This window comes from Nematolebias whitei, chromosome 1, assembly GCF_014905685.2.
Source record: "Nematolebias whitei isolate Nwh7 chromosome 1, NemWhi1, whole genome shotgun sequence".
Taxonomy (NCBI): domain Eukaryota; kingdom Metazoa; phylum Chordata; class Actinopteri; order Cyprinodontiformes; family Rivulidae; genus Nematolebias; species Nematolebias whitei.
In genome coordinates, this window is record NC_056498.1 from 22,904,533 (window position 1) to 22,918,975 (window position 14,443).

General features: G+C 39.2%; 2 protein-coding genes across 3 annotated transcripts in view; both read left to right on the forward strand.

Annotated features, from left to right (window-relative positions):
• Nucleotides 1–7,406, forward strand: part of LOC119408857 (prostaglandin reductase 1) — an 11,748-nt gene extending 4,342 nt beyond the window's left edge. For both annotated transcript variants that reach the window (XM_037675713.1, XM_037675721.1), the window contains exons 5-9: nt 2,454–2,621; nt 4,317–4,590; nt 6,505–6,610; nt 6,690–6,808; nt 6,882–7,406. In XM_037675713.1, coding sequence (XP_037531641.1) covers nt 2,454–2,621; nt 4,317–4,590; nt 6,505–6,610; nt 6,690–6,808; nt 6,882–6,992 — 778 coding nt within the window. In that variant the 3' untranslated portion in view covers nt 6,993–7,406. The remainder of the gene's footprint in view (nt 1–2,453; nt 2,622–4,316; nt 4,591–6,504; nt 6,611–6,689; nt 6,809–6,881) is intronic.
• LOC119408884 (thioredoxin) overlaps nt 1–14,443 on the forward strand; it is a gene marked incomplete in the record, with an annotated part of 102,347 nt that overhangs the window by 47,140 nt on the left and 40,764 nt on the right.

The window sequence follows — 14,443 nt, forward strand, 5'->3', positions numbered from 1 at the left end:
TTTTAGTATTTACTGTAGTAGTAAGTAGTAGTTTATTTTAGTATTTAAGATCTTTTAAACCCTTCCACACTCTTGCAATGTTCCTAACAATGTTTCTAAAGTCTAAACGCTCTAAAAGAGCACATCGTGTCATCATCTCTGCTCTCTCTGCCTCCGGCTGCTCTCTGCCAGCGCTCTTGGCCACGCCCACTTCTCCACTGCAGAGCGGAGATCCTGACACGCTGCAGGAAGAAGCTTCTCCTGCAGTGTAGGCTGCACGCAGGTGCTAAATAATTTTAAATAATTTATTTTTAATTAAAATTCCATCAATCAGCCAACTGTGTCCAATCTTACTTTGAAAAACCGCGATAGAGCGAGTCTGCAAAAAACGAACCGCGACGTAGTGAGGGACTACTGTATCTGTTTGTTTTGGCCCCACATTTTTAAGTTTATGCAAGAAAGCTGAAAATAAAGAGGATTTTTCTAATTCTAAAATGACAGTGACTCCAAGCATACATCCAAATCAACAAGAGAATGGCTTTATCTGAAAAAATATATATAAAAAGTTATGGAATGGGCTAGCCAAAGTCTACCAGGGGTCTGCAACCTTCGGATCTGGAGCCACATGTGGCTCTTTGGTCCTTCTGCAGCAGCTCTTTCAAGCTTTGACCAAAACAAACATAAAACTGAATTTTATTGGTTGTTATAAAAACAACAAAAAAGTAGTAGTTTTAGCTGTTTTCCTATCACTTATTTTGCAAATATTTAAATACTTAAATTTTTTTTTTTTTTTTTTTTAATTCTAGAATTGCGCCGCTCAAGGTGGCTGCATGTTGGAGCAGCTCTGTTACTTTCATTCTGAGATTTTGCTTTTGGAAACTTTAATTCCTCTTTTTCTGGACGTAAATCACATTTTTTGGATGATTGTTTCCTCTGGTATCAGATGCTGTGCAGCTGGAAGTATTTTTACTGAAACTTTTTTTAGTTTTGGACATTTGTTATGATGCATAACCATGGCAACAAGGCAGTTTTCTACAACAACAGCAGCTGATTAATATCTCAAAAGCTGAAATAATATCTCAACTATGGCCCCAACTCAAATGAGTTGAAAAGGATGTTCTATGGACGCATTCTCATCTACCTGCCAGCTGTGCTCGAGTGCCTGACCACTGAGATCCTGGAACTAGCAGGAAACATGGCTCACGACAGCTGAAGAACAGGATCGTCCCTCAGCACCTACAGTTGGCTGTCTGCAGCTATGAGGAGCTCGGCAGACTTCTGGGAGGAGTGGCCATCGCTCTGGGAGGAGTTCTGTCCAGCATTCAAGCGGTCCTACAGTCCAGGGGAACCAAGAGGCCAGCCGAGTCTTGGTGGACGGATCAGACGGCATCTGCAGCCAGTTTCTTAGGATCCACTGTGAGATGGACCTTTACAAGAGATCCTTCCTGTCTACAGCCATCAGCATCTATAACATCTCTTAATGAAATGAGGATAACGAGTTACAACAACAAAATAATTTCCCTCTGGGATTAATAAAGTATTATTGAATTGAATTGAATTGAATTGAATTGAATTGGATTGGATTGAATTGGATTGGATTGGATTGGAACAAAGTACAAGGAGTAAAACGCTTTAACTTTATGTTTTATTTTTATACTTAATTAATTTTTCCACAAAAAAATACAAAGTACATAGGTCTGCAAAGTTCATCGTTTTTATTAATTTTAAAAAACTACACCCTCTACCTCCTTTACAAGAATATGGTCTTTTCATGTGTCTTAAATTGTAAAAATGTCAATGAATGTTAAAAATCATTTGATATTTTTAGCTGTATAATGTCACCCCTACTGGCCATAAAAGCCCCCTCCAACAAACCTAAAGTGGCCCATGGGCCACCAGTTGATAATCACAGTTGTAGCAGGTTGTTGCAGCTCAGAATACTTTTAGTGAATGAAGGCGTAAAAATGGCTCTTTTGATCGTACAGGTTGCAACCCCTGGTCTAGACCTAAATTTTATTTAAAAAAACATGTAACCTGACTTGAAGAGTTTTACACAACAGATGCATTCACACTGAAAAGATTCAGAGTGCTTTTGAAAGAAGATTGTGTAAAAATGACCTAATCTTAGCTTGGTTTGCCGTTAGATTCTCTCTTAGAAGGCTCTAATTAAATCTGAAGGTGCTTCATTGGTGTGCACACTTCCTACAAGCAACTAGCTTATTGCATCATTTTCACATTTTTCCTTGCGACAGATGTATTTTACTTTTTTCCTTTGAAATATATAGAATATACGTCACAGTAAAGATGGAAAACGTTTTTTTTTATTTATTTATCTCAAAATCCAGGTCTTTTCTGTCTTTTTTTTAATTCTGTATTTTCACTCTCCTCCATCGTTAGATAAACGCACAAAAACCAAAACCGTATCAGAAACCTGACTAAAAGGATTACTTCTGTTGTTCTGTTTTTTTGTGTAGAGTGATCCAAAGTAAAAACCCAGCGTTTCCTGTTGGAAGTCACGTTGTGAGTGGTTTTGGTTGGAGAACCCATGCAGTCAGCGATGGGACGGGCCTGACTCCCATCATGCCTGACTGGCCTCAGGACGTTTCGATGTCTTTGGCTCTGGGTGCCATCGGCATGCCAGGGTAAGACTGAAGTTATATGTTTGTACAGAAAATAGTGTTAAATATGTCACATTACTGGATCAAACTGTCATCAGACTGTAGGAACAGTCCACAGCTCTGATGCAACCTGCATGCACAGAAGAACACGACATCACACGCAGTACGCTGTGTGCACAGAAGTTAATGTGAATTCAGCACATATTAGGATGTGTATCCATTCTACAGTTGTTGAGCAGTCACAGCCAACTAAACTATTATCTGACATACTCCCCAACATTTTCCAGTCAGCTCATCTGGACAGTTTCTTTTTTTTTTTTTGTGCTGAAACGTTTCGCCTTCGATCCAGAAGGCTTCATCAGTCAAGGAAACACAAAACTGATTCTTCCCCCAACAGCTTACTCCAACTTAGTAACCAACATAACTGGTTTGTTCCACTTTGGAGTAAGCTGTTGGGGGAAGAATCAGTTTCGTTGTGTGTTTCCTTGACTGATGAAGCCTTCTAGATCGAAGGCGAAACGTGTGGGGAGGGCAAGATGATGCAGAGGCAGGGCAGCTGACTTGGTACCAGAAAGTCACGATTCGACTCCCAGCCGTTCCCACATGTCGTGGTGTCTCTGAGCAAGACGCCCAATCCCCAACTGCTCCCCGGGCGTTTACATAGCTGCCCACAATGGATGCCTCTCAGGTGCGATGGGTTAAATGCAGAGAGCTAATGTTGCCATCGTATGGGAACATACAATGATCACAATCTCAGACTTCCCTCCCAGTATAAGTTTTATTTGTTCAAGGCAGTCATATTTGTTCATAACTTTATTATTAGTAAGCCTGAGAGTTACCGGATTGCACCCTGTCAAAATAAGAGTTCCAGGATCCGGCTCAAATTAAGCCCTGCTGTACATGTATAATATGACACGTTGCATTAAAAATATCAAAAATACCATCACCATCCTGACATTCTCTACCTGGATTATTGTGAAAGCAGTCTTAAAGTGGTTCATATCTAAAATGATCAAAACGGTGACGAAAACTTAAATTTCCTTTTATTTTTCCAAGCCAAAAATTGATTATGGTAATCAGAGAACTTATTGAGTTTTAAACATTTCCACTTTAGAAAAATAGAGTAAAGGAACCGATAGCTAACAGCTAACAAAGTAAAATAAAAGTAGTATCTGGAAAAATCTTTCATCGGGCCTGCTTAGGCAGTACATGGAGAATCAATGAAATGCATCATGAACAAAATCTTCTGTCATCCTTTTTATTTATTTATTTATTTTTTTCACCGAATCTTGAGATAAGAGCACAGATCAGCATGGAAACACTGGTTTATATTATATATGCAACTTTTTATCAATTCTGCACAGTTGCCTGACACTGCTAGTCCCCTGCATTGTAGCCGGAGCTTCTGTATCCTTCAGTACATTCCAATTAAATGTTGGGCTCGGGGACGTTGTCTTCACTGAGCTTGACATGGACAAAAATGTTGGACGCAGCCATTTTTCATGCGGTCTGGTGCATCGTTTCACTGACATCCAGGACTTTTGGGGTTTCCCACAATACTCGTGAGGTCATCGATAACCAGCATCATAGCTTTTGTCACGTTTAGACGGTCATAAAAATAAAATAAATCAGATAAGGGTCACATATGAGAACAAAAGATCAGATTTGGACCACTTTTGCCTGCAGTGTGAACGTAGCCTAAGTGTCTCTGTCCTGCAGACTGACGGCTCTGTATGGGATCGAAGAAGTCCTGGGACTACAGAAAGGCGAGACTCTGCTGGTGAACGCTGCAGCTGGAGCGGTGGGCTCTGTGGTGGGGCAGATCGCCAAGATCAAGGGCTGTAAGGTGGTCGGTTCAGCCGGCTCTGATGCTAAAGTCGCTTACCTGAAGGAGCTCGGATTTGACGAGGCCTTCAACTACAAAACCGTTAGTTCCCTGGATGAGGCGCTGAGGAAGGCCTCCCCTGACGGGTACGACTGCTTGTTTGAAAACGTAAGTACGGCTGCTCCGGGTCCAAATTAGATGCAAAACGATTGAGAGTGATGAGTTGTTTTGAAGCTGAAGCTTCGGCGCATGTGTCACAAATAACACAGTGTTTCAGTAGCACTGTGTTTGTTGGCAAAAGTCATGTGATCAATGCTGTCCGAAGCTTTGAAAGCGCTGAAGCTACATCACTGCTTTGGTGCCTGATTCAAAGGTTTATCGGGATGTGAATCATTGGCAGTCTTGGTGGTGTGTTTCGGTGGCGAATGAGACATGGAGCCAACCAGCCCACTGTGTTTTATGTGATTCATAAACCAGTTCATGGGAAAGATAACTTTAGAAAAACACTATGTAAGTTACAATGCGATCTCAGATTAAACATAAGATGAGATAAAATAAAATGAAATAAGACTTATCCTGAAGGAATTTCAGGTGAGGCAGGAAACGTTGCAGCCCAAGTGTAATTCCAAACTTGTAAATTAGATCAGATTTAGTGAAAGTGACATTTACAAATGTGAAGCTGTCGCTTGCAAACCGTCATGCCACAGCAAATTTAAACTTTTTTTAACAAGTTTATTCATCAGAATTATGTATTAATCAAATAACCACAACTTTATTATTTCACTCCCCAAAACAATCCATGCTCAAATCATCACAATGAAGCCTGATATCAGACAGAAATGTTATTTATGAGCTGCTGACTCCTCTGAATGAACAGCATAAATTCATTTCAGGCTGTAGATTCACTTTTGGCCACAAGATGGCGCTAAAGAGCTCAGTTGAAAAACTTAATCATTTTTCAACAAACCACAGTTTCAGAAAGGCCTCGTTTGGCCATCACTACAAACGAATTAGATAGACAATGTATTAGACCATTTTTTTGCAATTTCCTAAATAATTAAGATTACACCTGAGCAAGCTGATACAGAGTCAGAGGTAGCTGTTGGCAGTTCGAGGTGACTTTTGTTTTTTACTTCAAAGATGCTATTTTTCATCACAACACCGGTAATCTACTAGCTTTACACTTAACTCTTTATTAGTTCAAAGTATTTACAATCTGGGAGCCCTAACGAGAGACTTGAGCATGTCTGTTGTTCTTCAATCACACGCACAGGTGTGTTGAGGCCACGCCCCCTATATATTCCTGCATCACACCCTGGACTACTGAGGCCATATTTTTTTACCACGAGCACAAAACTATTGAAACTACACATCTGAGCGCATGAACTACATAAAGTGAAATAAGCTGTTATAATATTGGGGAAATATATTTGATGTTATTAACACAAAATCATGCAAGTCAGGCTTTTAAACTCCAAGTCAAACATTGTTCTGTCCACCACCACTAGATGGGAGACGTGTATTTCTTTGATTATATCCAACCATTATGCATGTTTTCATACAAAATAAAAAAATATCAGGAAGGAAATTAAAAAATATATAAAAAAAAGTGCTGAATTGGTCACGGTGTGCAAATTTGTCGAAGTGTTTCAGAAAGATTAAGAGGCTTCCTATTGGGAACATTTCCAAAATCTCCAACTTTAACTTTTCATGGCTGTTTTTGAAAAAAATCTGGAAATTTTCTGCCCCTTTCAAACCCTACATAACAATACAGTCGTCGTTTTGTGCCCTGGTTTTTATCCAGGGGCTAATTCGCAAACCTAGTCCTTTTTCCTGTTTATAAAAAAGCAGTACTTTATATTGTGTGTGAATATTAAACTGTTATATTAACTGGCCGTAAACCATCTTGACCAATCTATTGTCTTGATTTCCAAACTGGCATCAGTCGTTGAAAACACTTCAACAGTCGACTTGTAGATGAAACGACTTTGAACACCTCGTGGTTGTTTACCTTGTTTTTTTAATGCCTTGTTTCAGTTCATGGAACATAAATGTCTTGTTTTTTTTGGGTGTTTTTTTTAGGTTGGAGGTCATTTTACAACTGTTGCCCTTCAACACATGAAGCACTTTGGAAGAATAGCTGTGTGTGGAAGTATCTCTGTGTACAATGACACCACACCTCAGACAGGTGAGCTTACTTCATGTGACCTTTCAGGAGGTAGGCTAACATTTAGAAACCATTTGTGTCGACGTTAATCATTTCTCAGGGCCGTATCCACACCTGGCAATGATCTTCAAGCAGCTTAAGATGGAGGGTTTCCTGCAGAGAAGGTGGGAACACAAACATGCTGAAAGCCTGAAGAGACTGATGGCGTGGCTTCAAGAGGTACCACTGTTTGGCCCGGTTCAGTCCTCATGTCTTTTTGCAGCAGTCTAATTGATCCATTCTGCCTCTGCAGGGGAAACTGCAGCATCGGGAACACGTCACTAGAGGCTTTGAAAACATGCCAGCTGCTTTTATGGGGCTGCTGCAGGGAGAAAACCTGGGCAAGGCAATCATCACGGTCTGATGTCCTACCAACAAGAGGCATTAACACAAACTCATGAAGGAAACAATGAAACTAGCATCAGAAATAATATGCACTAAACAAAACTATTAACGAAGTATCAGTAAAGCACCTTCGAGCAGCTATTAATAGCTTTTGAACATTACAGAGCTGCTGATAAAAACTAAACATTTTTATCACTTTAAACTACTCTGTCTTTTAAAGCGATCTCGGTCTGAAACATGAATATCAAATTTTAATGACTTTCTACAGTTAAGAGTTTTTAAGTTTAGCAAAAATCCACAATTTAATGTTTTTTTTTTTTTTTTTTTAATTGGCAATTTAATTGTGGTGGCGCAGTTGGTAGAGCCTCTCAACGAGCAGGTCGCCGCATCGAATCCCAGCCGAGTGACCCTTCTGGGTGGAGTTAGTATGTTCTCTCCGTGCATGCGTGGGTTTCCTCCCACAGACCAAAAACATGCATGTTAGACTGATTGGTTACTCTAAATTGTCTCTAGGTGAGAGAGAGAGTGAATGGTTGTTTGTCTCGTTTTGTTTTCACTCGTCCCTGTGATGGACTGGAGACCTGTCCTTGTCCACCACCTCTCACACAGTGATGGCTGGACATGGACACCAGTGACCCCCCGTCACCCAAAAAGGAAGAAGCTAGTGAAAGATGATGGATGGATGGATTATTTTTCACCCTTCCACATGCTCAAATGGAATTTTAGACTCTTTTTTCCCCCCCAGTCCAGGCTTTCAGAAAGACGCCCCCATTCCCACTGTTCCCACCTGTCTGACCTGATAGTCAGTGACGAGGCCCAATTTTCAGTCAAGCCTGCACAATAGTCAGACATGGAGCTTTTTGTTTTGTCCAGATGTTTACTTGTACACAACACACTTGTGTTTCTGTTCTTTCCATGTGAGCTCGAGCAGAATTGTGGAGTGAGATGAGTCTGAGCTCAGCAGCAACCTGCAGTCACAAACAGGGAGAGATTTAAAATAAAGTCTTGTTTATGTTTTGAACCAAAGTTTAGTTGTTTCTCAGTAAACTCTGTAATATTTCGTCACTCGAATGTGAAAGCTGAGCACCACCTTGTGGGCTAATGTAAAACTAAAGTGGAGGGATTTAACAGAAGAAATGCATCTTTTATAAAATAATGGTGTAAAGAAAATACAATTTAATACAACAAAGTTCAGTCAGGGCATCTGGATGTTTTTTGTTTTTTTTCCCCCGTTCAACTCAGATGACCTGACTGAACTTTGTTGGATTTTTTTACCTGGATTATTGAGCATGAACTTTGATGTTTTTGAATCACTTTGGCTATAACTGCCTCAGAGGGATCGACGGGAGAGGGTGGGCTCCAGAAACCATCTTATCACCATCAAACTGGTTGGTCCACTATGTGACTGTGCTGCTTGTGGGACTGAGTTTGTTGTGGCTCCTCGGACTGATGAAGTCCTTTGGATGAAGGATGAAACGTCTCAACAAAACGAAACTGTCCTGATGGCCTGACTGAACTTTGTTGGATTTTTTTACCTGGATTATTGAGCATGAACTTTGATACATGTTAATACATTTCAATGAGTTGATTTTTCTCCAAACGAAGTCAAATGACTTTGTATTATTTAAAATATTTTAATGAATTGTCTGCAACGGTTGCCCCCACTTCCATAAATAAAAACGCTAACAAAAATAAAAGCGTGATTGAACTTTTTTTCCCCCACACAAACTTCTGAGGGTTAATTTAGAGACGTGATGTGTATTTAGGAAAACGAGCTCTTGTAATAATCCGTAGTAATGTCGACATCAGTTACAGCCTCATTGTCTCCTGTTCGTCATCAAAATGCTCACTAAACTTATGCTTCAGCATTTCTGTCTATATCTGCTGGGGACATTTAGGACGGTGGGGGACGGTCCATCCAGAGCCCTGTAAAGAGAGAGTTGCGACACTCTTTGAACTCGCCGATACGCGGTCACGTGGTTCATGCAGCTCCCCATAGTTCCAAACAGCTCATCGCTGTCAGTCAGTTTGAGCGGCTGCTGGCGCAACATAACACAAAAATCGACTTTTCTTACTTTACCTGACGTCTTTCAGTAATTGCTGAGCAGTAACGAACTGATTACTTAACCGATAATTTTATTTCTTTTGTTGTCTGTATGTTAATTGTTTTGTGGTTTTTTATTATTATAAAATGAATAAAATAAATAAATAAAATAAATTATTGATTATTTCACAAACTATGCATTTTATCAAAGCATTTTTAGAAGCGGCTGATACATTTATCATTAAATTTTAGAAGGAAACGAGACTGCAAACACATATTTGTTAGAAAAAATAATGTATATGCAATACAATGATCAATATAGCCATATCAGTGTTTTATAACGTTACACACGTTAAAAAAAGATCAGAGTAACACCTGTTATAAAGCTGTTTCTGATGTTCTCTGCAGGATAATGCTCCACCTTGTCCTCCATGTAGTTCAGATCTGCTCCAGCTTACCTCAGATCATCTGGATGAATTCTTGATTTCTATAGAAGATATTAATTCAACCTTTATTTAAACAGGTTCGTCCCATTGAGCCACGAGGACTCATTTACAAGAGAGACTGAATATAATTGTTCTATTTGTCGTTTTTTTATGGCAACCAAGTACCTGATAACCGAGTTGATTGTAGCCTGACAACTATTGTAAAATTGTAATTCATTGATTAAAATGTTAATTTAAATGAAACTGTTTCTAGTTAAAATCATAACAGATGACAAAATAAGTGTTAACTGTGCAAAAATAAATTTCCAAACAATTTATTATAAAATATGTAAAATGTAAAACAAGCTTTAATAAAGTACTTTTACTACTATTTATACTGTTTATTAATGACATCATCTCAAGTCAGCAGCAGCACCATCATCATCATCATCATCATCACAACAACACAAAGTGAAAGCTGTAAATTTAATCTGCACAAACATTTTCAATCTGGGCTCAAAATGTTGAACTGTCAAAGAAATGTGCAAGAAAATAAACTAATGTCACTCTACAGGCACATTTAGAGAGAGGACAGTTCACAGAGACACAGTGAGAACGTGTGAGACTGAAGGAGGTTCAACCATTTGTTCATGGACCAGAACCAGATGAGAAGAACAGCAGAACTTCCACTGACCAGTGACCTGACCAGTGACCTGACCAGTGATCTGACCAGTGATCTGACCAGTGATCTGACCAGTGATCACACATGTAGTTCTAAATTAAACTTTGGTACAAACAGTGTTAAATAAGACATGTCATATTTTTTATTGAACAATAATCTTCATTCTAACAGTGACGTTATAATTTCAGAGACTGAGGAAGAAACAGAAATGAGGGGAGTGAGATGAGGGAAAGATGAAAATGTGTCCTCAGAGGACGGGAACATGTCGGGATCTGATGATCCAGGATCAACAGGACCAGGAGGATGGATCAACAGGCAGTCAGGGAACAGAGATGAACAACCTGAGGAACAATTAGAACACAAAAAAATACATAAGCAGGACAGAAGAAACTCAGACAAGAAAATTAACTCAGTCCTGCGAAGAAAAATATTAACAATGGAAAATAAATTGACATATTTTTACAAAAGATCAGATGAAGACAACTGGCATGAAGAAGAACTTCCAGCTCCATCTCAATGTACCTGTGATAGTTTAATAAGTGTTTTTGTTACTGTCCTACAGTTTATTGATGCTGATATATTCTTGTAATAATTCTTATTTCTTGTTCTGTCTTGAAAGAGTCTCATCTCAACTTGACCCATGATTACCAAACACTAAACTAATAATATAAAACTAATGTAAATGAACAGTCCTGCAGTAAATACCAACTTTGTGAAGGTTATGGTGTTAAAGTAATTTTATTCAAACATATTGATTCAGCTGTTATTGATTAATAGAAGACAGAAAATGAGATTTTGTACCTTTGTGATACTTTGAATGCAACATTCAGTTCATGAAGTCATTCTCCTCTGGTTTACCTGGAAAACATGAAAAAAAAATTGACTCATCTCCACAATCACGTTTTTCTTTAATGATAATGTCACAATTTATGCTGCAGTCTTTGACAAATGATCTATAACTTGAACTAAATTACGTCAATCTTGTTGTCATGTTGTCATCATTCTTTGTTAAATCAGGTCTCTCTTGTAAATGAGTCCTCGAGGCTCAATGGGATTTACCTGTCTAAATAAAGGTTGAATGAATCTCAGGAAAAAAAGGCCAAATATTTTCTAGTTGAGTTCAGTAACTGGAATTACCATAAATTAAAAAAGACCACCTTTCAAAATTTAAGCAGTAATGGACATTTTAAAACGTTGAATTAGAAATAGACTCGTTTAAACCGTCATGTTGCAGAGCAGCTGCAGTTAAAACACTACTAGTAATTTAACATGTTTCATTAACTAAAACTGGTGACATGAAGTATTAATGTTGATAAATTGTGGTACAGAACAGTCAGATAACGCTTCACAATGGAGAAAAAGTGTCGCATTTGCATCAACTTACCGGAAAAACACGGAAAATGAACTACGTTCAATGCTGAACCCGCTGCTGTTTGGAACTCTTTGCCGCTGCATGACCCACGTGACTTCCGCATTCCATTCTTTCTATGGGAGTCTATGGGAGTGTCGCAACTCTCTCTTTACAGGGCTCTGGGTCCATCTGACGGACAAATGCATCATAGCAGTTTGTGCCTGCGGTTTATTACAACTCTTTTCAATATTAATATTGCACACTGATACTACAACAAGGATACATTTATTGTAAAACCCAATTTGAGCATCATTTTATGACTTTCTGTTAAAGCATCACATCTAAAGCATTTTATGGATAAAAGATGTCAAGCTTCAAACTTCAAGCTAAGCGGCTAACAACAGGATGTCAACCGAACGCCACAGGAAGTTATAGCTCCCCTAGTGGATAACACAAACAGTGTCTGAGTTAAGATTAGTAAGGTAAGGCTGACATCTTCTGGACAACCTTGAGAAGACAGGTTTTCACTCGCTTATTAGGTCTAAACAGTGAAATTAAACGTTTTAATTTTCTAAAAGGCATTTTTCGAGTTAATAAACGTTCCTTAAAGCTGAAAATTACTGTTATCTTGCATTTTAAAAGTTATAAGGTATTTATGCAAAGAAGCATTTACCAAAAAAAAATTTTATTCACTGATAAATCCTTGTAAAACAGGTTCATAATAAAATTAGAAACTTTTAAAAAATAGAAACAGTTACAGATTTTCACAAAGTTGGAAAAAGTTTACTCATTTGCTAAAAGGATAGTGCACGTTTAATTGATAAATCACTAAATAAAAGTAAATACATCAGACAAAGAGACTTTGCTGATTTTATTTATTTTGAAAAACCTAAAACATTAAAATTCTCCTGTTTAATCTTTAAATAGAAGAAAAATGACAAGCGAAGAAGGAGAAGACAACTTTTCAAAACCAACAAATGATGATATCATTTTGGGGGCCTTAAATATTTTAACAACTCCACTGATTGGTACACAATTAGAGCAATTACAACAACTTGATGAAGCTCAAAGACAAGAAGAGCTGAAAAGTCTGGCCGCAGGAACATTAAAGACAGAGAGTAAAAAGCTCAGCCTTGAACGGTTAGCAAAAATCTCTCTGCTTCTAAAAGCTGAATTGGATGAACGGCTGGAACGCCTTGACTGGATGTCTAAAACACATGAGAAGGATCTCTTAGAAATCCAGGCGTCACTAGAAGCAAAATCTTATGAAAAGATTAAAGAAATAGACCGTCAGTACAAAGCCACGTGTGCAGATAACGAGGTGCTACAACAACAGTTGCAGTTTGCAAAAACTGAACTGGAACAATGCAAAATAGATAAACAAAATCTACAAAAGCTACATATGCGCTTAGAAGGTGACTACTGTACATCCCAGGAACATTTAAAAAAATGTGAGGCGAAACTAATAGCAGCAATAGAAAAAGGTCAGAATGTTGTTCAAGGTGACCTGGAATCCAAACCAGACCTTGAACAAAGTCGGACTAATACACCAATTACTCAACGACCTCTTTACTTAAACAGTGCTTTTAGACCCATCCAATCACCTACACAAACGGGCAGAGCAACACCCCCACAACTGATCACGCATGTGAGACCATTGATATCTTCTCCATCAATGGATGACTTGCAAAAAATCTCAAAATATGTACAACGTTTCATCCCTGAACCGTTGGGCTCCGCTGGAACGAAAGCGTACCTCAGAGATCTGGATTTCAGATTGAGAGCTTATCCAAACGCTACGGTAGAAGATAAAATCAGTCTGATACGACTCACTTCGGACAGAGAGGTGTTTACCTTCATCGAGCGTCTACCAGATGCAACGAGAAGGGATTACAAACTTCTGTGCGAAGCTCTGATCAAAGAGTACGACACCTGCGCAGGGCCTGCTGGTTTTCCAGCCGCAGACAAGGTCACGCAGGGCAAGAATGAACATCCAAAAGTTTATTACAAAAGAATCTTCCAAGCTTATTTTGGTAGCAGAAATGAAACCGGAATGGAGGAAGAAGAAGGTTTTAAATTTGTTTTCAGCAAAAATCTCCATCCTGACATTCAAACGTCAGTGCAAATGATGGCAAATTACAGAGAAAAATCCATCAGTGAGATTAAACAGTGCGCTGTGAACGTGTTTGAGGCACGTTGTCATGCCAAGACGCCCATAGAAGTGTTTCCTGGTGTAAAGGTTAAACCCCACTCCCTAGAATTAGAAGGAAGGCGTGCATCGCCACCCCCTCCTAAAAAGGGAGAAAAAAGGCAGTATTTTCAGACTAACAAACCGCATCATGAAGGTGCACGCTGGGACAAAAAGGCTCCTCCTTCAGAGGACGAACGTGATTATCGTAAATGGGACCAGCGGAGGACGCAAAAAATTGGGAACCGAGAGGAACCCCAAAAAGACGTACCTAGCCGCCCCCCACCTCGGACGAAACGTCCAGAGGCGAAAAAATCACAAAAATCCCAGAAAAAAGGCCCTCCACCTCTGAGCTCGGAAGAGACAGAAAAATTGCGTGAAATGTTAGAAGATTTGAAACACACTGACAAGGGAAGCCGACCAAAAGCACTATGCAGTGAGGTACTCACTACTACATCTCTGGACGCGAATGACAACACTACAGATGTCGGTGAAACACACCAAGACGTTGCTGTTGTTGCCTCAAACAACCCCTCATCGGATGAAAGGGGGGTAATCACACACACAAACGATGACCAGTCATCGCAAGCTGAACACGCAGAAACAGCTACAGCTGTGCTGACGGTTCAGACAAACCAAGATTACACAGATAAATCTGAACGCGTGAAAAAGCGTCAGAAAAAAACCAAAAGGTTTCTGTGTAACTTTATCAGAAAGGGGGCCGCCAAAAAGGCGTACCTGTCAGTAACACTCGAAGGTGTCCTCACACACGAAGCACTC